Source organism: Pholcus phalangioides, unplaced genomic scaffold (assembly GCF_987345545.1).
Source record: "Pholcus phalangioides strain wild (caught in Gottingen) unplaced genomic scaffold, Ppha-v1.0 ptg000020l_1, whole genome shotgun sequence".
In the NCBI taxonomy this organism is placed as follows: Eukaryota; Metazoa; Arthropoda; class Arachnida; order Araneae; family Pholcidae; genus Pholcus; species Pholcus phalangioides.
The window spans coordinates 9,419,214-9,446,756 of NW_028301613.1; the positions used below are offsets into that span (position 1 = coordinate 9,419,214).

The 27,543-nt window shown below is 37.3% G+C and overlaps 1 protein-coding gene across 3 annotated transcripts in view; it reads right to left on the minus strand.

Annotated features, from left to right (window-relative positions):
- Positions 1-27,543, minus strand: part of Tsen54 (tRNA splicing endonuclease subunit 54) — a 104,305-nt gene that overhangs the window by 49,664 nt on the left and 27,098 nt on the right. For all 3 annotated transcript variants that reach the window (XM_089248497.1, XM_089248494.1, XM_089248495.1), the window contains exons 4-6: positions 24,115-24,198; positions 15,275-15,423; positions 2,664-4,984 (exon numbers count right to left, since the gene is read on the minus strand). In XM_089248497.1, the coding sequence (XP_089104623.1) occupies positions 2,664-4,984; positions 15,275-15,423; positions 24,115-24,198 (2,554 nt within the window). The remainder of the gene's footprint in view (positions 1-2,663; positions 4,985-15,274; positions 15,424-24,114; positions 24,199-27,543) is intronic.

Here is a 27,543-nt window from a genome sequence, read left to right on the forward strand (position 1 = left end):
ATTTGAATAAGGAGCTGCGGTAACCACAATCCGATTTTCGGGGACAAAATTGAGAGCGGGAACTTGCCGGGAAAATCCAATACACATCTAAATTCAATTTCAATCCTCCAAATTTAGTAGAGGACGGAAAATACTCTTTCAAATTTTCCCTAACTTTTTTTTTCATAAGATAAAATACTACTAAAGTAAGTTAAATTACTAAATTACACATTTTTAAAAAAGAAAATTTTAAAAATATTAATTTTTTTTTTAAAATACCTACCTTTAAAATTTTGGAGAAGAGTAAAATTATTCTTCAAAATTATTTTCCCACTAAGTGCGACTATGAAAGGGGTGGTGCTGAAGTACAAAGGAATAAAACACGCTCCCTGGGAAAGAATCATTTCGTAGCACACGAAAACAAAACTTTTGTGTGCCCTTTTCCGAAAATCTGGGAATTTAATGCGCTGAGCGCATAATCATACACACTACGAAAATGAAACCGCTAATCACTCACAGCGCAGTATGAATGATATCAGGGCCCAGTGGTAGATGCTCCAAGGCCACTATTGCATTTTAAGTTTTTAAAAAGAGCTTTTTTGAAATTCAAAAATTCAACCAATAAGATTATCGGTTGCATATGCACAAATGTAATCTACGAGCTTTATTGGTTGGATTTTTCAAGTTTTATAAAAGAGATTTTATCAAACTTTTATAGTGTAATCCTGGCCTATGGTACATACAAGGCAGGTATAAAAGTATTTCGAGGAGTTTCCAAAAAAAAGAAAAACAAGCACTATTTGAAGCAGAAAAATACGAAAATACACTATAGGAGCAAGATGTTAATTTTGGCGCAGAGTTCCCACCACTGCATCATTTTCTGGCAGGAATGATAGTTACAACTTAGCTAACTTCTTTATTTCAATTTCATTGTCAATTTTTTTGACAGCGTAACAATCTTCTTTTCCCGTTCTTCCCAGCATATCAGAAGCAGGTGTGGCCACTGAATGAATGAACGCCAGAACTTTGCCACTGGACTTATCCCATTACCGAGATCTCTTCCAGCCCAGTTTCGTGGCAGAGTCTGGAACAGAGGGTGTGGCAACTGTAGCCCGACCAATCAGGTGCCAATCAACCTCTTAGCTGCTCTGGTCGTCGGCAGAGCTGTTCCCACCCGCTACAGGGTGGCCTTGAAATCCCTATAAAGAAATCTCCCTCCCCCCCAAACACCTTGTTTTCTTTTTCCTTCTTTTTTCCAGGAACTTTTTTTCAGCATTATCAACCTCAGCAGGAAATATTTCAGGGAGGGGGTAAAGTCAACTTGTTTTTAGATACAGCTGGAAGGATTTTTAAGGGCCCTTATAAAAAGGAAATGAAAATTAATTACTTTTTAAGGAGTTTTTAAGCACTGTATGAACAATGATTCTGCAACAAAGATGGGACTCAATGAAACACTTATTTTCCGGATATTATGCTGAGGTGAACTCTGAAAGAAAAGTCATCACGTCTCCGCTGGGACACGAACTCAGGCCCTCTTGCATATCGGGCAAGCATGCTAACATCTACACCACTGGAGACATGACCCTGGATTCCTTATTTCATGCACTGTGGCACGAGGCGCTGAAGTAGAGACATTAGTAGCCTCTCAACTTCAGGAAAGAAAAGCAACATTGCAATTCAGCTTCACAAATAATAGACGAGATTGCAGTATATAACTAGACGTCTGTTCTATAGCCCCATTTACAAGAGAAATAAAATATCCCTGGAAGTTACCAGTAACAGGGATTTTTGTTACAACCCGTTCACATAGCATTTAGTTTATGGCACTATTTCCCCTCTTCTTTCCAGAAGTCATCACTGGTCCTCTATCTCTCTCCAAAGATGGTACTCTTTTCACAAATCTCCATCTCTCCTTTTTTTTCATCATGAGGAAAAAGAGTTGTCATGCAGGTAATAATCACCAAACCAACCAATCTTACACGTATAAATGGGACTTATCACAAGCCTTTTTTCATGGAGGAATAAAAAACATTGTTCCACGTGGTAATTTTTCCTTAAGTTTTAAATAAACCTTTGCAAAGTATAGTTTCCTCAAACATTTCTTAGAAGCAGTGCCATAACTAGATGCTCAAGCAGCTACGGCAAGCACACATTTTGGCACCCCCCTTGTAATGTTGAGAAGGAGAGGTTAAAAGGTGAAATTTGCACTCCTCTCGTCCAGTGCCTGAGGCACCAGGTATGCCTGCTCCCCACTAGTTGCTGTCCCACTTAGAAGAAATAAAACAAAAGCAGTTTTTTTAGACATTTGGAAATTTTATTAAATTCAGTGCAATTCCAGAATGTCCAGGTATTGTGCACAAGGAAGCCGCGGTTTTCATTTGAATTAGGTGAGAGAATTTTAATTAAAATGGTAAATTTATGAATTTTTGGGTTGGTTTTTAACTTAACATAAAAAGCGAGATGAAATAATGGGAAAATTACAGTATAGTGTAACATTTTAAATCTTAAGATATATTTTCATGTTTTTTAGGTCAGAAAAATCTGAGCCCTCTCAAAATTACCAGAATGCCAGACCATGTTCTACATACTTTTTTGGGAATGACCCATAGGCCTATATCAGAAAAATAGAAGCAGCATTTTTCTGTTGAGTCAAATTAAAATTCAAGTGTTGAATACATACTCACCACAGCTTGATTTCATGATTTCAGACCTAGTCAATGGACTTAGATGTTTGGACCAGAGCATCTCTGCTAAGTTGATGGGAACTTCCGTAACATCATTCGCATCATTTGAGGTGATGTCCAAATTTGTTACAGCTGATTTGTACTCTCGCCACGAAGACACTCGTTTAGGACCTTTAGGTATATCACTAGGAAATGGATTACAACCATTTGTAGAAGAATGCATCTGAAAACTTCGAACATTGTTGCCACTTAATGCTGGTCTGTAAAAATCATTGTGGTTAGCATTATATGGCAGGCTACCTGGAGCAGCATGACAGGGCTGGTAAAAGTCACGGGGAGACTCCCTAGTCCTTGGATACAAGATATGGATAGAATCGGAAAACTGAGATGCGTCTTGGAGATTACCTACAGTCCTATTGCCATCATGCATCTCTTCCATCAAGTTTCTTCCAATCGCAACATTGTTCACCACAGAACTTCCCAGAAAAGGTGTTCCTTCTAGAGCACCTGGAAATGGAATATTATCACCATTATATGCAGGCATCAGTGGATTGGTCAGACAATCAACACTCACATTCATGTTCCCAGTCATTGACATTATCACATTACGAGCAGCTTGAACTGCAGCTTGAGTAGCAGCTATACTAACAAATTGTGAAAAATTCTCTTGTGGAATTCCATGAAGTACAGGAGATGAGACCTGAGGATTTCCAAACGGTGGAGGTACTGAAGAATTTTCGGACTTGACAAACGTTGGTGGGGACCGAGAAATAATAGATGAGTTTGGGTTCATTTCATTTCCTCTCATAAAAGCAGGTGAGAGAGACTGTGGTGAACCTGGTCCACTATTCCAATCATTATGGATACCAGGACTGTGACCTTGTTGAGGAGAAAATGGTCGCTGGTCTGGAGGGACATTCCAGGGCGAGCCCCTAAAGCCAGAATTTCCTAAGGTAGTATTTCTCCTCCTGGACTGCAAATCTTTGTAACTGTTCCAAACACGGGTGGGTTGCTGAGAGTTAACCATGCCAGACAACTTCCTTAAGTCCAAAGTATAAGCTTCTTTTGTTAGACGGACATTATTCGGTATAAGATGAGGGGCTGGGCGAGGCAAACATGCCACAGTTTTTTTAAGCAAATTTGGAAAAGGCCATGTTACAGCTTTATTGAACTCAACATCTACTTTTGGAGCGACATACTTTGGTTTTTTTTCTTCTGAAGCTTGTGCAGGTCTTTTGGATAATGTCACAGAAGGGGGACATTCTTCTATTATTTGTATATCATCGTCATCATCAGAGCTGTTATTTTGCTCGACATTAATATTTTTTTCTGTATTTTCTTCCTCATCAGAAAGGTTAATAACTGCCAATGGTTTCTTTTCTTTTTTCGTCACTGTAACTATTTCAACATCAGCATCCATACAATCTAATGAATCATTCTCAGTGTCAATTCTGACTACGGAGTCATTTGAAGAGGTTGTCTCACTAGCCATGCTCTCATTTTCAAATTCTTCATCTGGCTGGTCTTTGACTCTTTCAATTTCTTTTTCATCATCACTATCACTGCTTCCAGATGCTTTGTTGATGTTCGTTTCTAATGCAACACATTGTTCATTCGAGACTTCAATCTTCATTATTTCACACTTTTCTGCAGCATCTACCACAATATGACACTCATCACTTGTGACAATTTCAGAATCAAAAGGCTCAACTGATTCAGATCCTTTAATTTCATCAGCTGTTATATCAGGCATAAGTTTTTCATTTTCTATTTCAATGGCTTTCTCAGTTGACAAAACAACCTGTTTAGTTTTTTGCTCATTCAACAAAGTATTTAACTCTTCAGGATTTTCAGGTTGTAGATCCTTGTCAACTGCATGCACAGATGTTTCAAAATTCTGATTTTTAGATACAACTACATCCTCTGAAAATTTTGCAGTTTCTTTTGTACTGCAAATCAATACCTCTGAGTGAATTTCTTTAACAACTTCCAATGATACTGTATCATTTGTTTTAGTTTCTTCTACATGCAAATCTATCTTAGTGTTCACATGAGTAACTACCATTTCATCACTCGATTGTATGATACAAGGGCTTTGTTCTAATGAACTGGTAGCATTGACACATGGTTTTTCAGATCTTCCTTTTCCTAATTTTGCACTTTCAGCATCACATGTACTTGATCCAATTCTTGATCGATTGCTATCAAGAATAACTTTTTTCCTCGGCATATTTGCTGTTTTTCTTTTACGTTTTTTACTCCCCACCATTTTTTGTTTAACAAGGTGAATCTTCTTTTCATATGATGTGACTGTACCAATCCTAAAATATAGAAAATAAAATATATTCAATGTAGAGGGAAGAATTTCAAACATATCTCACTCATATTTTCAAACATTTTTACAAGTATTTTCCATTGTGATTCAAAATAACTTCAGGCAGATGATAAACATTGCATCACACCATTTACAATTCAATGAGTTAAACCACAGTTTCCCTACAGTGAATAACCCCTCCAGGGCAAATGGGTATCGTATAAGATACCCAGAATCAGACTGGATGAAAGTATATTTCAAATTATGTTTATATTTTATATGACTGCTCTATCACATGTACTGTAGTCTTCTATACCCCTCATTAGTTGGCATGTCATAAAAATTGGGGGAACACCAGCCTTTATGAATGTTGGAGGCTGATCCATTCTCGGCATGCTGAGGAAAGCGAGGTTCAATAAGGATTACATGATATATTTAGAAGACGAATACTGAAGACAAATATCATAAATACTGAATAAATATGTGAATCAGAATTAAATAATATCTTTTACTGTAACAAAAGTGTTTTGCCAAGGAACACTAAAAACTATAACAATAAAAATTGAGCATTTACTATGCTCAATTATCGTTAGCCTAAGACAAAATAGAGATATTGTGTTATGCATGTTTTTTGGCATGTTCAGAAATTGAAGAAATATTTTGTATTACGATATCATGTTCTGCAATGTAATTCTCAATTTTTTTTTGCTCTGTTAATTCAATTAATTCTTAAAGTCTAGATGGAAAGAACTCAGGGTGTGTACCATATACTAAAACTAAAATTCTGTGACATTTTTCCATTTGACAAAATTAACCATGTTGGATTATTTTCTTATATCAGTGGTACCAAAATCGCGAGTCATAATCCCCCGAGGGGGTGAGTTGATAAAATAAGAGGGGGAGTTCTTAATGAAATGTGGTGGAAGTGCATTTATATATACAAAATAAAAATTTGATAAGAAATCAATTTTAATCTTTCAGATTATTTCCCTAATGGACGCTTCCCGTTAATGGACAATTTTCCGATCCCTAGTCCCGTGGAACAGGGTTTTTTTTTGTATTTCACTCCCTGTTAGCGGGTGCTCTCAATAGCGAACTGTAACATCAAGAAAACTCTAATTTATTAATTTTTTGTCATAAACTGAGAATTTATCATATAAAATTATATTTAATTCCACGCATATGTTGGTAAATATAATAAACCATCAATTAATTAAAATTAATTGTGTGTGTCAATCAATTATAATTAATTGATTGACAGTAAAGTCAATCAATTAAACAAATTCCTATGGTTCAGGATGGGGAATTCGAATAGTAATGTTGGTTTTGTTTATTGATAATGTGTGAAGAAAGCCAACCTTACAAGACTGATAAAGTTACTAATGTTTTTACCTTCTTTACATTTACTTTAATTCAATTTTTATTGCAAAATATGTGTTATGCACGTATCATGTACAAGTAAAAATAATTATGACATGAATGTCGCTCTCCACTTGTTAATACAAGATATACAGAAGACTGGATGTTGTGAAGATATTTATTATTTTAGATGTTAATTTTTTAAGGAAGGAAAAAACTCATCTCTGCCTCTACCGGGAGTCGAACCCGGGTCCCTCGATTGCCGGACGAGTGCTCTGACCACTAAGCTACAGAGGAGATAGAGATTTCCTTCGCTAGAGCGTATATATGTTCAGAGCACTCGTCCGGCAATCGAGGGACCCGGGTTCGACTCCCGGTAGAGGCAGAGATGAGTTTTTTCCTTCCTTAAAAAATTAACATCTAAAATAATAAATATCTTCACAACATCCAGTCTTCTGTATATCTTGTAAAAATAATTAATTGGTTTGATGAAGAAAAGAAAGGTTACACGTTTTTCCATATTTATAATGTGTATATATTGTTTATAATGTGTATATATTGTTTATAATGTGTATATATTGTTTATAATGTGTATATATTGTTTATAATGTGTATATATTGTTTATAATGTGTATATATTGTTTATAATTTGTGTTAATTGCATTTTTAATTGGGTTGCTGTTTTTTTTTAAATATATAACATCCATATTTTTATGGGCATCTTTTTATCAGCCACCTCGTTGGGCATTTTGCCTGTTGTGGCATTGTATTTGTATAAGACTTCCCTACTTTATTTGAGAACTATGCACAATTGCCAGTAAAAGTGATAAATATAGTGAAATTTAATCAAACTTTCTTTATCAAAATGATAGGTGATTGTGAATAACCGCCAGTGTAATCACTTTTACAAGCAGTAACACATACACATTTTAACATTAAAATGTATATGAACCAATTGCGTCCGAAACCAAACGTCGTACAAATGAGGTTTCACAGTGTATGGTTTCTTACCTCCCTATTAGCAGACAAAATTTTTGGTCCCATGGTGTCCCATTATCGAGATTCTACTGTACACACATATATATTTTGATCAATCATACAAATCTTTGATGCTTTGGGGGGGGGGGGGGGGAAGGCCTGCAAAACCTTTATGCTCCCATGTCAGGGTTCATACAAAATTTTCAAAATGAAAAGTAAGGAGTTTTTAAGGACATTTTAAGGAGTTTCAAGCAGTTTTTAAGGAGTCATGGCAAACTTCATAACTTACAAGTTTTACAGCAAAAAAAGGGGTGGGGCACATATGCAAATTTATTTTTAATTTGCAAACAAACTTTCCCTCTTCTCAAAAATATAGATGTAGAAGTGGTTCAAAAATTACAAGTTTTGATTTGTTACCCAGCATCATAAGAATTCATAAAATAATCAATCCACATACATGCTTTCTGTCGTCACCAAAGTGTTCTAAAACCTTCAAGTATTAGTCAAAAATATAACTCATAACAGCATCACATAAATGATAAAAATTCTAAAAGTGATATTCATTCCCCCTCCAATTTAAGATTTTATTTGCTTACAAAATTATTTATATTTGCAGCAACTCTGGGCACACACACACACTTCCAGCACAACTTCCTAGGTAGTAAATTGCCCATAGATGGTAATAGACCTGAGTTGTGCTTGGTTTGAAAGAAAGAAAGCGCCTCCCCCCCCCCCCGGAAAACCCTCACTCAAACAATCTGGGAATGTGCCGCGGGCCGCTCAATTGAATTAAGAATTTGCCACAAGCCACTTAATTCATCTGTAAGTGTACCAGCACTATTTGAAGCAGGCCATATTTAGGCCATGTGTTGAGCACATGTATGCTTTAAAATAGGGGCTGTTCAAGTATTACGTCAGCAAATTTTCAGCAATTTTTGACTCGCCCCTCTTGTCAGAAAAAGTCAGCAAAACTCTCCCCCTCCCCCTGTCAGCGCTCTGCCCCCTTCCTCCTAACGCTTATTGGTGGAATCTGAATCTGAATTGGGGGATCCCCCCCCCCCCAGATGATCGAAAATTTATTTTTTTAATCCACAAAATATTTTTTAAAAGAATTGTAAAAATATTTTTTACAATTTCGAAACAAAATATCTTTATATGTTATTATAATCAATTTTTGTTAATTTCAATGCTATTTGAAGGCTAAGAACCCAAAATTGTTCAAGAAATTCATTGCGACCCTACCTCTCTAAGCCCTTGGTAACCCTTGACCCACAGTAAACATTCGGCCTGTGCTGACCAAATGTGGCCTTGGCGTTATGATGTGGCCTGTTCCTGAATCTATTTTTGTAACAATCTTGGTTATTTATTTAAAGACTGTCTATACGGCGCAAATTTGGTTTGTTCCTAAAGATTGTGAATGTGCATTTTTTTGAAAAATATTAAAGGATTTGGAAAGCCTCTTTAAATTGCAAAACATTTTCTAAAATCATAAAAAAAACGAATCAGTAAAAACTCTACCTTGAATATCTAGTTTTATCATCTAGTTGCTATGCGGTAGTCACTGTTTCACATCATGAAAATCCCGGGTGTGTGTTGTGTGCACAGAAGCGGCTTCTGGTAGGGCACAAGGATTTCTTCCACAGAAATTGTGGATCACTAACACTCAAATTTTTTTAAAATTAACATAGTATAAGTGTTTTTTCCAATATTTTAATTTTCTACAAAAATATTTTTAATTTTAAATCTGGGAAAACACGGGTCTCCATAATATCTCCATTGAAAAATTCTCCATTGTACCGATTTCTGAGATGCAGTAATACTGATGATGTATATTTTTAAACTTTGAATTTTGTATATACATGTTTTTCTTGTATTCATATATGCAAACTGTAACTGGGCTTTTGCCTGTAGTTTGTATTTAAATAAATAAATAAATATCCCCCCCCCCCCCCACAAATTTGCCCTTGGTTAAAATCTGGGTTTGTAACTCACGATTGAGCAGTGGTATTCGGCTAAAGATATGATTTTCAAAAGGTTTTACAATTTTTAGTTCGATATTTGTTTAAAAAAAGCTCTGGTTGCCACGGCGATCAGTGACCCACCCCACAAATATACATTACCAATTTAGAGGATAGATGCAGAACCGTAACTGGGGAGGGGGGGGGGGGTGAGAACAGGCATGTCTACTGCTTCGGGCTCTGGACTAGAGGGGATGCCAAATTCACCCTTTATAACTGCTTCTGCATTACCAGGGATGCCAATTGTACGCTTGCCCTGTTTGAGAAAGTATTAGCTGCGACCCTAAATAGATAGGGCCACCAAATGAATGCAAAATGCTTGAAATGCTGGGCACACACTGTTAAGTTTACATTGCAAATCTGACATAGCTCTCGTATTCAGGTGTGAAATATGTGGCGGTTAAATGGCGACAGATCAGAGTTGTGGGCCATCAGGGAAAGAAATAAAATCATTTTATTAGGAAATCGCTTTGCAAGAATTCATATTAATAGGGGAATAAGTGTCTGAGAGAGAGAATCTCATTTACTTTGATTTTCCATTTCATTAATAAAATCTTAGCTCTTTCAATAATTTCTGATTACATTTAATCAGATAGGAATTTATACACAGATTTATTATAGGGCATATATAAATGTGTGCCTCTAACTTTTAATTATAGTGGATCCTGCTTATAACGTTTTCAAAAAACCATGATAAAAACGTTGTAAGCAGGAAAATACTTTAAAAAGGAAATCTTAATAAGAATTACTTGGTATGATTTATTTTCGTGGTCCCCAACTATAAGTAGAAAAACATTCTAAATGGGAATGTTACAAGTGGAATCAACTGGATATTTGTTTTATATTTATTACATGTGCCAAATTCTATGTTAAATTCTCAGCATTGATGGGCTTCTATGCAAGCTTTTCCTACTAGTAGACAATGAAAGTAAATGAACCTTTGGATATAATATGTTTTTAGAAATGATTTATTTGATTCCTCCTAACCAGAACATGGCCCACTGCTCAGTCTTAACGAAGATATATATAAGACCTGGGGGCATGAAGGAAAAAGAATTCATAGAGATACCAGTGAATTATAGGGGATGGCATATTCAGGCCTAGAAGTGAAAATTTGAAAAAAAAGAAAAATAGAAACACCACGGACAAAAAATAGAAGAGAAAAAATGGAATTCCCAAATTATCGTGGCATTTAAAAATGTGTCATCGAGATTCACACCTTATATATTTTAATTATAGTATTATCTATTGATATTTCAAGAAACTCAAGCTCTCTCTCTAACAAATTTAAAAAAGCTTTCATTTTCGCAGAACGTGGGATCAAAAACAATGCAAATGGGAAAACTAAAAAGAAATTAATCAAATTTCTACTGTTACTTGAAAAGTCCACTTGATCTTGATCCATTCTTTCCCCCCCCCCCCCGGTGATTTTCGAAGAAAGAAAAAAAACTGTCTAGGTGCCATAGAAATGCAGCACATGCATGCTTAACCCATTGCCCACGGGCTGGATGTGGCCCCAGTCTCATCTGCTGTGGTCCACATTTTCAAACCTAATTTGTAAAAAATGAACTAAGCGATACACTTCCAGATCATTCAAGAGACCCTGCGGCACAGTTTCAGGTCATTCAAGTGGCTCACATCACATTTACAGATCACCATGGCACAGTTCCAGATTACTCGTTACCCGAGCTGGTGTTCCATTCCACTTCACTTAAGTGAGCTGTGGCACATTCCTAGATCACTTGAATGACCTGCTACACTGTTCACCAACACTTCAGTGACCTGTGACACTGTTCACCAACACTTAAGTGACCTGCGACACTGTTCACCAACACTTAAGTGACTCACAGCAGAGTTCCAGACTACTCAAGTGACCCGCAGCACATTCCCTGATCATTAAATATTTTGCAGCATATTTAGAGATCACCGTGGCACAGTTCCAGAGCACTCAATTGACCCATGAAAGTTTTAAAGATCACTCAATAACCTGCACCACAGTTCCACATTCTTTCAGTGTACTGCGGCACATTCCCAGATCATTTAGGTGGCCAGCAGAAAATTTACTTATCACCACGGCACAGTTCCAGAGTACTCAATTGACCCAGACATATTTACAGGTCAGCTTAAGCGACCCGCGACACATTTCAAAATCAATGAAATGGCCCACACTCTATTGCATGTTGAACACCCTTGATGTAACACCTCCTGGAGTAACATTACATCTGAAGGATACAATGATTAGAATGGCCCACGTACGTTCATGAATGTCTAAGACGACTACAGTCGTCTTTGAAAAAAAACATAGACATCCAGGTCGTCAATAGCATACGCACGGACCTAGTATGCCTTAAAACAAACAGGCTAACCCATGACCCCCAGTCATCTCACATGGCCCAGGACGAATAACAAAACCATACAAGTGGCCCACGAACGATCATCAAATCAATTTAAATGGGGCACACTTCCAGATTACTTCAGTGGCTTGCAGCACATTTGCAGATCATTCAAGCTGCCAACAGCATATATCCGGATCAGCTAAGTGACCCCAAGCACATTTTCATATCACTTGAGCGACCTGCAGCAAACCTCCAGTTCACTTAAATGGCATGTAGTTCAGTTGCAGATTACTGTAAGTGAATGGAGGCACATTTACAGATCATTTGAGTGGCACGCTTCGAGATCACTTGAGGGTCTCGCAGCACACAGGTCACCTAATAGTCTGTGATACATCAACACTTCAAGTGGCTCAATGCATTTTTTATAGATTATTTTAGTGGCGCTCTTGACACTTTTCCAGGCGGGCCACTTTCAGATCATCCAAGTGACTTGCGACACATTCCCAGCTGACTCAAATGGCTCGCAGCAAACTTTCAGACCACTTGAATGACTTGCATCACATTTCAACCTAACTCAACATTTTGAAGAGTGTGGGGCTACTTCATTGATTTGAAAACGTCTCGCTGGCAACTTAATTATTAAGTCATCTAGAACAGCGCCACAGGTTATAAGTGTGATCTGTAAATGCGCCGCAAGCCACTAGAGTGTTACCTGTAAGCCATTGACCTGCGGTAAACACTTGGCCTGTGCGGACTAAATGTGGCACTGGGGGTTCTGCTGCTGGCCTGTCCCTCTCACACCTAATGTTGTAAAAATGAAACAAGAGGCACATTCACAGATCGCTCAAGTGATCTGTGGCACAATTCCAGACCATTTAAGCGATCCGTGGCACATTTAGAGATCCCTTGAGTAACATGTGACAATTTTAGAGCATTGGTGCGCCCACCAGTGCGGTTCTACATCACTTGTATGACGTGCAGCACAGGTCCAGAGCACTCAAGCAACTCGTGACACATTTTTGGATCACTTAGATCCGCTAAGTATTTAGAAATCACTAAAGTGGCTCTGTAGGGGACTCAATAGGGAGAATGCTAGTTCAGGTGCCCACTAACTAGTGAAAAGTTTTACTCGTGTTTGGCGCGCAGAGTAAGATGCCATTAAGAATATATATCATATTTTTCTAAAGGGTGGTTGATGTGATGACGTAAGCATATCCAACCCCCCCCCCCATCAAAAGTCAGCAAATCGGCACCCCCACAGATGCTGACCTAATACTTGAATGACCCCGAACATTAAGACACCCGAAAGTTATTTTCTGTAGGTTAAAAAAAAACTGGGTTTAGCTAGAGGTTAATCGGTCGTCTCTCCCCACCCCCTCCTGTAAAACCAGACAAGCTCTATCCTGTTAGGCTGGGTTTTCTTAAGAGCAGGTTTTATGTGCCGTGTGCAACGTGAATCACCCAGCGCGACACACCGTCCATTCCCCAATAAGAAAAACAGTACCATGGCTTTTCTACAGAGCACAATACGGCCCATGGCAGCACTTTACATCGGCTGTGATTGGCGGACTGCTTCTGGAGGAGTTAAATGTGTCGTGTGCAGCGTATTTCATTGATCTTCTCTTCATTTTTTGTGTGTTCTCTTTCCCTTCCCTTCAAACCAGAGCATGCAACCGATAGAGTAACTGACGCTAGGTTGAAATAATATAGAAATATATAGCCGTCCTGAGCTGATGCTCCACGCTTGCAAAACAAATGCGTAGTATGATTATGCTTCACATTTCTGCCGAAGCGAAATGATCCAGTTGGGTTCACGCGGCGCAAAAAGCCTACTCCTAGGAAAACCCAGCTTTTGAGATGAATGCTTGTTTCCGGGAGAGAAACCTATACTTAAAAACTTAATCTTTTCTTCTCTCTCATGGAATATCTCTTGTGTGGACAGAGCCTGCCCCCCCCCCACTTCTTTTCTGGCTTCTTATTTACGGCAACCAATCTCCAAAACGGATTCGCTTTTCCCACTGGACTTCAGTTTTTAGAACTTTAACTAAGGCACAGGGGCGAAAAGATACGCTTGTCGTTGTCCCCCTTTCTTTTCCCTCTTCTTTTTCAGTAGTGAGTGATATGAATAAAACACATCAAAAAGGGAGAGAAAGCAGTGACATTTTGCGGTTTCTCGGAATTTTCATAGTGAGATATTGACTATAAACAAAAGGGAGGGATAAAATAGGAATACTAGGAGAGAATTGGGGTAAAAAAGGACAATTGCGGCAAAAGTAGGAAAACAGGACATTTCTGAAAAATAGGAAAGCTGTGGAGATCTGCATACCCTTTTAAGATAATTTTTTTCAAGGGATCCACTTTCACACAAGAGAACCCCGAGTTTTTGAATAATACCCAGGAAAATTAGAGTACAGCGGCATTTCTGATGTATATGTTTGTTAAAATTTGTTCAATGCATTTTGTGTGACTTAAAATGTGTTTTACCTTAACCTATACAAAAATTATTGATGTTATAATTATCTTTTGATATAATTAAACACTTATGATTTAAATGTATCACAATTAACCATTTTTTACAAAGTACTTGGAGGTAAAAATACATAGGGCGCCTTAGAAAAATCTGAATCCAGCAAGGGCGCCGAAAATCGAAAAAGTTTGAGAACCCATCTTATGGGAAAGAAAATGTCAGTGATGCAATGTAACTACCAGTAAAACTACTAGTAAAAAGTACACTGGTCTTTGTCCTTTAGGAGGCAGCTGGTGTCTTTATTGGATTATAAGACCACTTGTGTCCACTGTTGTTGCTCCTTTGTGAAGGGGAAAAACTTGTGAGATAATACACTACATCATTTAGATGCGAGATGCCATCCTCATTAATGAAAAAAAAATGCTAAAGATATAAATTATCTCTTAGTTGCTATATATATATATAGCAACTAAGAGATAATTTATATAAAAAAATACATACTTTTAAGAGATTTTTTTGAAAAAAAAAAACACTTATACCATTTAAAGATGTCAGAATGTACCCCAAGAATAGAAAATGTGTTAAGAAAGAAAAATTTTGGCTAATAATGAACCAAAATGATGTTTTTTGAGAAAAAATTTATTTAAACCACTTTTATATATGCGATTTTTTGAAAAAAAACCACTTGTTTGGTTTAAACCTTTGTTTTAAATCAACTCTGGTTGGAACAGAATTCTAATACAGAAAAAACATCAAAGTTGTTGAAAATAAAAATGACCAGAGGTGTCCAGATTTCAGAGGTCCTACTGTACTCATTTTCGTCATCATCAGAATCACTTGTTTCTTCTAGTCGTATCAGATCTGCGAACCTTCTGTGATTTTCTGTGGAACATTTGATGGGTTACCTTAAATTTGATTGAAGCAAGACTGGGCTCCCCCCACCCCCCATGTTTATGAAAAGTGGCTGCAAATTAGACTGTTTTAGAGTTATGTCTATGAAGTCCATTGTTTCCTTTAAAAAAAATTGGCTGTTGAATAGACAATGAAGAATCGAAAAAAGAAAAAATCTTTTTATACACCAGAAGTTTTCCCAACAGAAAACTAACACTAAAAGTTGAAAGGAATCGAATAGGACCTACTTTCCCTGATGAAGGACTATGGTAAATCCCAACAGAGATAAATGAACATATACTAAGTATCTCAGATTAGCATAATTGGAAGTTATCATAAGACTGTGTGCTTCTTCAACACTGATTGGCCGACCACCATAATTTAGCTCCAGAGATTCCTGGGGAAGAAAAAAAACATGCAAATGAAAATAAAATTAAAAAATTTCATATGAATGAGCTTTACACTGAATTAGCCAATTAAAATTCTCCTCCAATGGAGATAACTACTCGTCACATCTTTAATTATAAAGCAAAATATTCCTCAGGCACTGCAAATGCCTACGAAATAGTTATTCGTTGCCAGTTTCCCATTCTGATTTCGATAAGCAATGCACTGCCATCATAAATACAACAGAATACTTGATGCACATACATATGTGATACAGCACAATAAGTAATGCACCATTATATGCAATGCACCACCATATCAGCAATACAGCAAATTAAGTAGTGATTCACTATATATGGTGTATCACAACACGCAAAGCACCACTATCGGCGATAAAGCACAATACTCAATCCACCACTATATGCAGTGCACCACAATACAGCACAAAATGCAATGTACCACCACCATCGGCAATGCAGCAATAACCAATGCACCAACATCAGCAATACTGCAAAATAAGTAGTGTACCATGATAAGGAATGCACACAATATGCGATGCACCACAGTACGCAATGTATCGCATTGAACAAAACATAATAATACGCAATGCACCACAATATGCAATAAGCACTTATTAAAATAAGCAATACAGATGCGATGCACTACAATACACAATGCATTACAAACAGTAATGCACCACCACTTGCAGTGCACCACAATAAGCAATACAGTATAATATGCAATCCACCACAATACGCAAACGCGATGTATCGCATCAAGCAAAGCAGAATAATACGGAATGCACCTCAATACGCAATAGGAACTGCATTACAATAAGCAATATAGTATGTAATACATAACAGTACAAATCAACAACCAGCAAAATCAACAATGCACTGCAATCAGCGAAACATCGCAATAAGCAATTTACCAGACTACATTATAATAAGCAATACAGCATGTGATGCACTAAAATCAGCATTGTATTGGCAGTGCACCACAATAAGTAATACAGCACAATAGCAATACCCACTGCATTACAATAAGCAACAAAGCACAACACGCAATACAGTGCACCACAATAAGCAATACAGTGCACCACAATAAGCAATAACCACTGCATTAGATTAAGCAATACACTACAATACGAAATGCATTACAATAAGCAATACAGCACAATACGCAATGTATTACAATCAGTAATACAGCACAATACACAATGTACAACAATACAGAATAAGCACTGTGTTAGAATAAGCAACATGGCATATGATTCACCAAAATATGTAATGCATAACAATGCACAATTGGCCAATATTTACAGTGCACCACAATAAGCAATGCAGCACAATACCTCATGCACCGCAATACCGCATAATATGCGATGCATCACACTAAACAAAGCACCATAATATGCAATGAGCCACAATAATCCATAAGCACTGCATTACAATAAGCAATACAGCACTCAGTGCACTACAACACGTAAAGCATCACAATCAGTAATGTAGTAATGTGTGTAATCAGTAATATTGTACACCACAAATAAGCAATGCAGCATAGTATGCGATACATCGCAATAAGCAAAGCACTACAGTACGCAATGCACCACAATACGCATTAAACGCTGCATTACAATGAGCAATACAGCACGCGATGCACTACAATATGCAATGCACAGCAATCAGTAATGCACCATTATTTTTGCAGTGTCACAATAAGCAATGCAGCGCAATGCACAATGAGAAGCAAGTATTCATCCTTGACTCAAATGAAACCTGTCAATTTCCCCATAAAGAGATCTGTCCAATGCCCCACCCTGGGTACCCGGATCCTGTGTGCTGGGAGCACTGGTGATGTATACATACTTCTGGGTACATGCACAAAACTTGATTCCCTACAGGTCAAGCGGTTCCCGATGTCCTCAGGAGTTAAATAAAAACTCGGCCCCAAATTGTAACAGATTTCTGTCACTCAAAAACGTCACCCATTTCCGTAACATAAGATCGTCACTAATTTCAGTTGCTTAGAAACAGGCCCTCTTCGAGTTTGTGATCTTATATTATAGAGTAGATAAGTGTACAAGTATATAAAGCATAATAAGTGACTTTTAATAAGTTAATTTTTTTATGATGATTAATATTTCACATCAAGATGTCTACCAAAAGTAAAATTCTGTGCCTTTTCTATGATATTTTCTCATTTGCAGGGCTCCCACTCTAAAAATTTGAAAAAGTAGGATGGGGGAGGGTACTCCCCTTAGACAACATAATCGTAGCATAATATAAAAAAAATTCCTAGAATTACTTTTTTTTGAAAAATTTTAAAACTAATTTTTTTTTTCATAGCACTACTTCAATATCCTGTAAGATTGACTCAAGCCAATGCAAAATGTCAGAAATAACTTGGTTACAAAACAATTTTTGGCCAAAATAGGGTCTTAGTATAGGCCAAAATAGGCAACCACAGATAATTCTTTTCTGCTCTCCTCACAATATATATATATTACATTCTTTTTTGGAAGTCTTCCAAAGTCCAGTCTGTCTACTCTCTTCAGGGTTTAAGCTGGACAAAAAATTCCTTTTGCAAAAAAACGAAAATGGGGGGAAAAGCTTTAGGAAAATGCTACAATGCTAATGTAATTATTCATGGTCAGACGTCTTGTTGTGTACCCCTCCCTCCACTACAGACATGGACATGGAGACCTGGATCTTGCCCACATAGACCCAAGGGTTAAGATACCCCTGGTTCTATGGACGGATCTGATGGATTCTCAAAGTAGTAATATTTTTCAACCATGTTTCACTTTTAAAGTTTTTCTCTTCACAGCTTTCTATGACTCCCTTCACCACCTTTCTTCTGATTTTCTCCCGTGGCCCCCCTAGAATGTCTCAGGACCGCAAGGGGACCATATGGCCCCAGGTTGAGAACCACTGGTCTAGACTACGGTCATGGTTGGTTTCAAAAGAACGATAAGATAATTCATGTGAGTGTTGCGATCTATCTTCCAAATCAAAAATGAGAATGAAATTTGCAGAAAACATTTTAATTTCCAAACTATAACTTTTGAATGGAATAGTTTGCAGAAACCATTGTAATTTCTGATTCATTTCATCTTGCTGGAACACCACTCAGATGGTATACAGTAAATACGTGTAAGTTTATAAAGTGAATATAAAGCCCAGGATAAGAGTTTTAATGACCAAACTGCCTATGTTATCTCAATGGCGCGGACCTATGGCCCCAATAGAAATGTGAATATGATAATATTGCATTCAATAAATCCGTTGAAAATTGCTCACATCAATATTTTTGATTAAATAACAAATTCAAAAAATTTGGACTAAAAAATGGAAAACCTGGGGCATTTTTCTCAAAAAAAGACAAGAAAACCATGATTGCTCCAAAAATACAGGGCAATGCAGGACGTATGGTCACCCCATCCACAACAATGCAGGGGGAACACCCTTCCCAACAGCGAGCTCTAGATCCTCCCCTGATCTCTCACCATATTGCTTATGGCATATACAAAAATCTGCAAGTTTCCCCCAGATAATTTTTACTTATGTGGCTTATATGCCAGACATTCACCAAAATGATGTCTTGCAGGGGTGAGAATTTTGTGTCAAGCCTTCCCTGCGCTTTCACATGATTGCACACAGGGGCTATTATATATTTTTTTAATAAAGGGACCCGTGAAGAATTGTGACTTGGGTGTCCATAGAAAATAATCACCTAGGTAAACCACATTCCCAGCTGTGGAAGCCCCTTTCTGTCGGTATAACTGCTCTATCTAAAAGCACTTTAGCCTGTGTGGGATGATCATTGGAAAAAAAGGATAGGTCCAGGGCAATTTATTTCACAGGTTTGGTACATCATCTCATATTTTATGATTCAGACCAATGTTTCTCATAGTATTCAGATCTTGAAAGGGGCAATCACCGTCTTCTGGAACTGTGACCGTTTTGGAAATCGGCCATAAACTGTAGATCCCAAATACAATTACCCCTGGTATGCAGAATATGATAATGATGTGACAAAAATGGTCACTGTAGCTGCGAGGGATGGTAGCTTGTTACCTTATTATTTTCATTATCAGTGTCTACCACATACCCAAAGAAAAGTCGAGATATTTTTTTTACCTCTGCTTGCCAGCCTAAATAAGCTTCGATGGAATCTTACATCAAATACCTTTCAAACCAATTATGACCATAGTCCAGACAAAATAATTTTAATTAATGCGCAGCTGGAAACCATTTTCCAATAAACACTAAACATGTCAGTGAATGACGTAAAAGGAAATGGCATATCAAGCGAAAGAATAGTAGAAAATAATAGAAAACTTGGAAGCAAAATGAGACTGAAAATCTGTTAAAGATGCTGGACAAAGATGCTTGCTAAAATACACGGAGCAATCACAAATCAGTTAAAAATAGGGAGTGAAAACAGTTCGGGCATGGATGTTTACTAACACTAACAAATTCTCTGGACGGATCATGCTGATCCCTTGGGAATACGTGAGGATCACGTTTTTTTTTACTTAAAAAAGATGTACTCAGATTGAATTTTTTGTGAAAATTAATCAAAGTAGATTTTTTTGAAAAAATAGCTGGAAACAGCGATTAAAGGATTTTTGTTTTTTGTTGTTGTTACGTGGATGAGCAGTAATTTGCTTAATTTGATCCCATTTTATATGTTGTCCGAAGCTTAGGCCAAATCCTGGGGCTCAAGCTAATTCTATTTACCGCCCCAAAGAAATAAAATTGCGAGGACGACAAATGGCGTCAACGAAAAGTCAGCTTCTATTGTGATGCAACTTCAAAGTTTCCAAAGGGAAAATTTTGTTTGTACAAGATGGCGTAGAATTGAAGAATTTCAGCGTTTTTGTAGCAGCATGTAGCAAATGAGGGGAAAATTGTGAGAATTGTAGAAGAATGTAGCAGACGTCGGAAATTGTAGCAGATTTTCCACTCCTGGTTAATGGAATACAATGATTATACAGGAATTTTGGCAACCAAGGTCATACCCCCTGATAAATGATTGCGTAAACAGTCACATCTTTGCCAGTTGCTTAAATGCGATCACCAATACTTTTTTATGGCTGCTCGACAGAAATGACCACAGCTCCCCTCTATGGGTGACGGTAGTCATTGATGGCACAACAATGTGCAAGCTCGCAGAAAATCCAATTTTCTGTAAAAATCCGGAAAATTTTTTACCAAATCCGGAGAGAAGGAGGAAGGGTTAAAAATCCAGAGTCTCCCGCCTTCATCCGGAGAGTTGGCAGGTCTGTTAATGTAAGGAATGCATAAATCAAAGGATTCAACTTTTTTTTGTAAAATAAAATAATGTTTTACGGATGAGCGACAACCTGTAAAGTTTGACCCTATTTTATATGTTGTCAGAAGCCTGGGGAGGGGGCCTCGAGCTAATTCTATTTGTGGCCCCAAGAAATCAAATTGCGGGAAGGAAAAATCATGTTATCGAAAAATCTGCTTCTATTAAGATGCAACTTCGAAGTTTAAGAGAAAATTTTATTTTTGGCGCAAGATGACGCAGAATTAAAGAATTTCAGCATTTTTTTAACAAAACGTAACAAACGACTTGAAATTGTAGGAAAATGTAGCAGACATTGGAAATAGTAGCAGATTTTCCACTCCTGCATATTCCTTTTCCTATTCACATTTTCCCACAAGTCCAATATTAGACACTTGTTATTTGCTCTATCGTCATGTCTAGGTGTTGGTCTGGATTGCAAGCTTTCCACCGCATTCCAATGGTTCTCTTTCGTCAGCTGCCTCCCTTGCATAATTCACTGTTCATCGGCGGCTTCCCAAAAAGTTGGCAAATATTTTCACCATATAAAATAACAACTTCAAAGCATAAATAAGAGCGCAAATCAATATTTTCAGCTCGCCACAACACTCCTAGGAGCCGCGACGCATACTTTTGAAAACACTGTGGTACTCCTTTAAATTCGGCCTAAATGTTGTGTTGCAACACAATTAATGGCGAACAAACCTGATGTCTGTGTCTTCTCTTTCATGCTATCATTCTGTCCCACGCGTATGCTGTACAATTTCTTCATTCGCTATTGCTAGTCGGTGCGATCAAAAATAAAAATAATAGATAATTTTTTTAAAAAATTTTCTTTCTTCGCGAGGAAAAAATTTTGTGCCTTTTCACCCTGCCCCCACAAGGATAGGGATGACAGTGCTGCAGCCCTAAGACCCAGGACAATCACAGGGTTCATACTCATTCTCCTAAAACAATTTCCCTGATTTTTCCAGGTTTTCCAGTCAATTTTTCAAAAAATTCCAGGTTTTTTTAAATCAAAAAGTTGATATAAATTAATAAAAATTTACAAAAAATTAATTATAAAATTTTTTATATTAATTATGAAATTAATAATTTTAATTACAATATCATAGTGACATCATAATCATAGATTTTTTTTACATGCATTTATGATTTTTCAAATACGCCTGATGGAGAAGAAAAATGGAACAAAATTAAGAAATGAAAGATTTTTCCCTTTTCTGCAATTTCAGTGCCCACAATATTTAAGCCTTTACAGTTGTTTCCTTTGTGACATAATTAGTCAAAGATGTAGTTGGTTTCACTGCAACAAAATTCTTTACAGTTGGCTTGCACTCGCGTAAGCGCTAGAACTGAGAAGTTTATCAATCGGGGGTTGTTCACTGAACTCCTCTGATTTCATATGCTTGTCATGGTTCTGGATAACTTATCTGCCCTTGTTACGAGTTTTGCCGCAAAGCGCTGCCACAATGATTTATACAGATCATTTTTGACTGCTTCGATCTCATCAGCCTACTGACAATCCACCCACACACAAGTTTTCTTACAACACAAAAAATTGTTTTCAAATAAAAATACCGAAGTGGAAATCAAAATATACACGTGCGTCATTCGCCGTTCCTAACTGCAGCCAACTTACGAAATTATCGCAACTCAGCTTTGTAATCATCGTTTCTACGATGTTTCTGGAAACACTAGAAAGAGTTACGATAAGGTCATAGCAATACGCTTTTCCAAGTGGACTTACGACATCCTCGTTCCTCCTCGGCAGTATCTCTACTGTATAGTTTTTGCGATATTTTACAGATTATCAATATTTACGATGTTATCAGAATTCCCTTTTATATCCCGACGGAATTTTTTTCCCCTCTTTATTATTTTTTTAACAATTTTTTTTTCCGATCAAACGACAATCGTGACGATTTTCCAGGTTGTTGTCTGAAATTTCCAGGTATTAAAACAAAAATAGGTCATTTTCCCTGTTTTCCCTGACTTTTTTGAATAAAAAAATTTTCCCCTGACTTTTCCAGGTTTTCCCTGACCCGTACGAATCCTGCAATCACCATTGTTTTTTCATAGTATATATTTACTGCCGCTGTGGTGGTCGAGTGGTTATAGTGACGGACTCGGGATGTGAGGATCCGGGTTCGAACTCCACAGTGGTGGTCGGCTGAAGTTGGTTTTCTGTGGTTCCCAACTTCAAGGCGCGAATGCGAGCCGATCTCCTCGTTAAAAAGTCTCGCCACAGAGAGCAACAGGCCTACAACGTTACAAATATTCAATCATTACACTTCACTCACAATTTGAAGTATAGATGGCAGCACTGAAATATACACAACACTAGCTACACACTCAGACTGTTAGGTGCACTCACTTTGTTCCAGATTCTGCCACGAAGCTTGACTGGAAGAGATCTCGGCAACGGGATAAGTCTGGTGACAGAGACCCTGGCGTTCATTCATTCAGTATATATTTACTACAGAACCCCCACTATTTAAAAACTCTGGCTTGAGGACCACCCAAAGATCCAACAGATCTGCTCCACTTTCTGGGGGGAAGGTAATGTCCTTCCTACGGTTGACCAATATTGTTCCCAAGAGGATTTCCTACTGCCGTGGTCTATTACAGTCCCCCCAGGAATTATCACGTGATCGTGAGAACACTGCTTTATTACAGATGTTGAAAGGTCCGAATAAGCAAAGAAAGAAAAGTTCTTTTTTGTTCACCGTTTTAATTGGTTTTTTTTTTTGTCTCACCCATATAATGTCTGCCCCAAATGTAGAGTGGCTACACGTTGACATTGTTCTTTTCCGTTGCTACTCATTCATCCATCCCCCCCGGGCAAGAAAAGTATGAATACAACTTGGGAAAAGAAAAAATATTGAATGCCACTGCTTCTCCAAAGCCTAGATTTTAGGGGAAAAAATTATCTCCGGGGAATCAAAAAAATCAGTGACATTTACTCAAATTTTGACTTTTTCGGGACTTCCATGACTTTCTCCTCGTTTCGCGACTTTTAAAACTTCCAATAATGGTGTTCCTACACATTGTTGCTTCAGAATTCGGAAGACTGATTGCAGCAGTATATTTAAACATAAAACAAACATTTCTCAGAAACACAACTTCACAACACATATACTGCACATTCTGACAGATACCAATTTGTTAGAAGTTCTGAGAGAAGTACTTATGAGGTGCGTGTGTTGTTTAGTAATAGCACTGATTGTTCTAGTATAAGGTACGTCACAGTTTTTGTTATATTCTGCTTTGGAGCAAACAGCTTCATCCATTTTTCAGCATATGGCAAAATTTTAATTGGAACCCTGACCTAAATTAAATTGTCTAGTAACATATACACAAAAGGACTATATATAATACTCACATTTTCCAAGAGGAAGAGTGCTTCTTCTGGTGAAAGCATTATTTTTCCTTGACTAGATTTACCTACATGCTGAGAAAACTTTCCCTAAAGTGGAATATATTTCTGTAATATCCTTCAATATCCAAAATTTTCAAAAATCATTATTTTTTAAAAAATGTGCTTCTAATATAACATATATATAATGTAAATGTAACTTATGAATAGTTATTGTGACAAGATTTTGGACAGTACGATAAAAAACCCATGGCTATTGCCATTCTGTTTGAAACCAAAAACCATACGTGCACATTAACGTACGAAGTAAAAATAACAAAATTAAAAAAATTTTGAAACTTAAAACAGTAAATGTAAAAAGTTATATGACTGGTAAAAATTTATTATACAGATTTTATCAGCTCAAAACCACCAGTATGACAAGAATTCAGACCATTTTTGACCAGTCAACAATGTATTAATTGTGGGCTAAGAAAACAACATTCTGTTTCTGTAGCTAAATATTTGTGGTTGTGGTCTGAATTTTTGTCAACCTGGTCGTTTTGAGCTGATAAAATCTACATAATAAATAAGTACCAATCATATAACTTTTTACATTTACTGTTTTCAATTTCACAATTTTTTTTAAATTTTAAAATTTAATTATCACAAAAAATGAGAAACTTTGTCTGGTTTTAATTTATACAAAAATTGCCACGTTTTTAAGACAAATAAATTCAATGGTCGAATGGTCGACGCGTTTCGGCTCTTCAATGGAGAGCCGTCATCAGGACTTCGTGGTCAGAATTCACACGAATGAGTCGTGGAAGAGTGATGTTTACGTCTGGTCGTCCGAAGAGTTCGCCTTTGTATTTGCTGCGTCCGAGTGGTCTTTGGATGAGAATTGGGGAGCCATCTGTTGTAAAGTGTTGAAAGTTTTGTCACGACTGAGGTTAATAAAGCCTGTCCAAGCTGACGAAATAGGCGGTGTGTTTCTTCCATCATTAACGAGGAAATTCTGGCATGTTCTGATGAAGTATCCCTCGAGAAAATTCAAGTCAGAATTGTGTGTTGCTTTTTTTAAAAACAAACGCTTTATCAAAATCAAAATAATGTGAATGTTGCCAACAGTGTTGGGCAATGGCCGAATTATCCGTCCGTCCCTTCTCAACATGCTTAAGGTGTTCGAGCACTCGAATATTTAGATTTCTTCTAGTTTGGCCAATATATCCATTTTCACAATTCTTGCATGGGATGAAGTAGATACCAGATTCTTTGGAGTGTGAGATAGGATCTTTCAGATGGGAAAAGGTGAGTATATTTGTTGGCTGGAATATTGTATGGAAGTCAAATTTCTTGAAGATAGAAGAGATCATGAAACTTGAAGAATCGAATGGAAGAACAACGGTATTAGAAAACTGTTTTGAGTCAGCTGGGAGCAGGTTCGTGGTGCATGTCTGGGTCATTTTTCTGAGGACCTTGTCGATGATAAAAGGTGAAAAACCCCGATTAGAAGCGATGTCACGAAGGATAGAGTTCATTCTGGAGGGAGGCTGAATCACTGCAAAGTTTTAGTGCTCGATGAACAAAAGAAGAAAATGCAGAAAGTTTCTGATTGGGAGGATGAAAGGATTTTGCATGAGGTGGCATGGAGATAGCGAATGGCTTACAGTACACAGATGTATGAAATTCAGTGTCTGTCTTTTTAATGAGCACGTCGAGAAAAGGCAGCATATTATTTTTTTCTATTTCATAGGTGAATTCAATATGTGGGTCAATAGAATTCATAAAATTGAATAACTCAGTGACATTAACATCAGTCTCATCAACTAAAGTGAATGTGTCATCAACATACCTGATCCAAAGTTTGAAGTGGTGGGTTTCCAAAAGTTTTGTTTCGAAAAAATCCATATATATGTCACAGAGGATAGGCGAGAGTGGGTTGCCCATGGCAAGACCTTCTGTTTGGCGGTAAAACTTTCCAAACACTGAAAAATAATTGTGCGATACACAAAGTTGGGTGAGTTGACATATTTCTTCGATTTCAATCGAGGAGAAGTGGAATTCTTGCAGACGTTGTTTCAGGAAAGAAATTGCACCGCTGATGGGAATGTTAGTAAACATGGATTTGATATCGAAGGAAATCATTGTAGCATTATCTGGTTGAATGCTGCGGATGATGGAAACGAATTCTGAGGAATTCTTTACTGTGAAACGATGCTTTTTGCAGAGAGGGGACAAAAGTTCAACGAGAAATTTAGCAAGTTGATGCGTAGGTGATCCAATGCAAGAAATTATAGGTCTTACTGAAAATGAAGGTTTGTGTATTTTTGGAAGAGCATAAAGTCTCCCGCAGTTTGCAGCGGATGGAAAGATGCATTTCTTGGTCGAAGAATGTAGAATGGGAGTCTGATTGATTTTCTTTTGAACCAATTTTAGAAGGGTAGGAGCTTGATCCGTATTGAGACAAGTGTATGGTCCATCGCTAATTAATTTTTCAACCGACTCTTGATACATGGATTTATCAAGTACAACAATTTGGCCACCTTTGTCAGCTTGAGTGATGAAAATATTGTTGTTTCTTTTCATATTGTTGTTTCACGTGTAAAGCATCGTTTCACAGCAAAGAATTCCTCAGAATTCGTTTCCATCATCCGCAGCATTCAACCAGATAACGCTACAATGATTTCCTTCGATATCAAATCCATGTTTACTAACATTCCCATCAGCGGTGCAATTTCTTTCCTGAAACAACGTCTGCAAGAATTCCACTTCTCCTCGATTGAAATCGAAGAAATATGTCAACTCACCTAACTTTGTGTATCGCACAATTATTTTTCAGTGTTTGGAAAGTTTTACCGCCAAACAGAAGCATGGGCAACCCACTCTCGCCTATCCTCTGTGACATATATATGGATTTTTTCGAAACAAAACTTTTGGAAACCCACCACTTCAAACTTTGGATCAGGTATGTTGATGACACATTCACTTTAGTTGACGAGACTGATGTTAATGTCACTGAGTTATTCAATTTTATGAATTCTATTGACCCACATATTGAATTCACCTATGAAATAGAAAAAAATAATATGCTGCCTTTTCTCGACGTGCTCATTAAAAAGACAGACACTGAATTTCATACATCTGTGTACCGTAAGCCATTCGCTATCTCCATGCCCCCTCATGCAAAATCCTTTCATCCTCCCAATCAGAAACTTTCTGCATTTTCTTCTTTTGTTCATCGAGCACTAAAACTTTGCAGTGATTCAGCCTCCCTCCAGAATGAACTCGATATCCTTCGTGACATCGCTTCTAATCGGGGTTTTTCACCTTTTATCATCGACAAGGTCCTCAGAAAAATTACCCAGACATGCACCACTAACCTGCTCCCAGCTGACTCAGTTTTCTAATACCGTTGTTCTTCCATTCGATTCTTCAAGTTTCATGATTTCTATC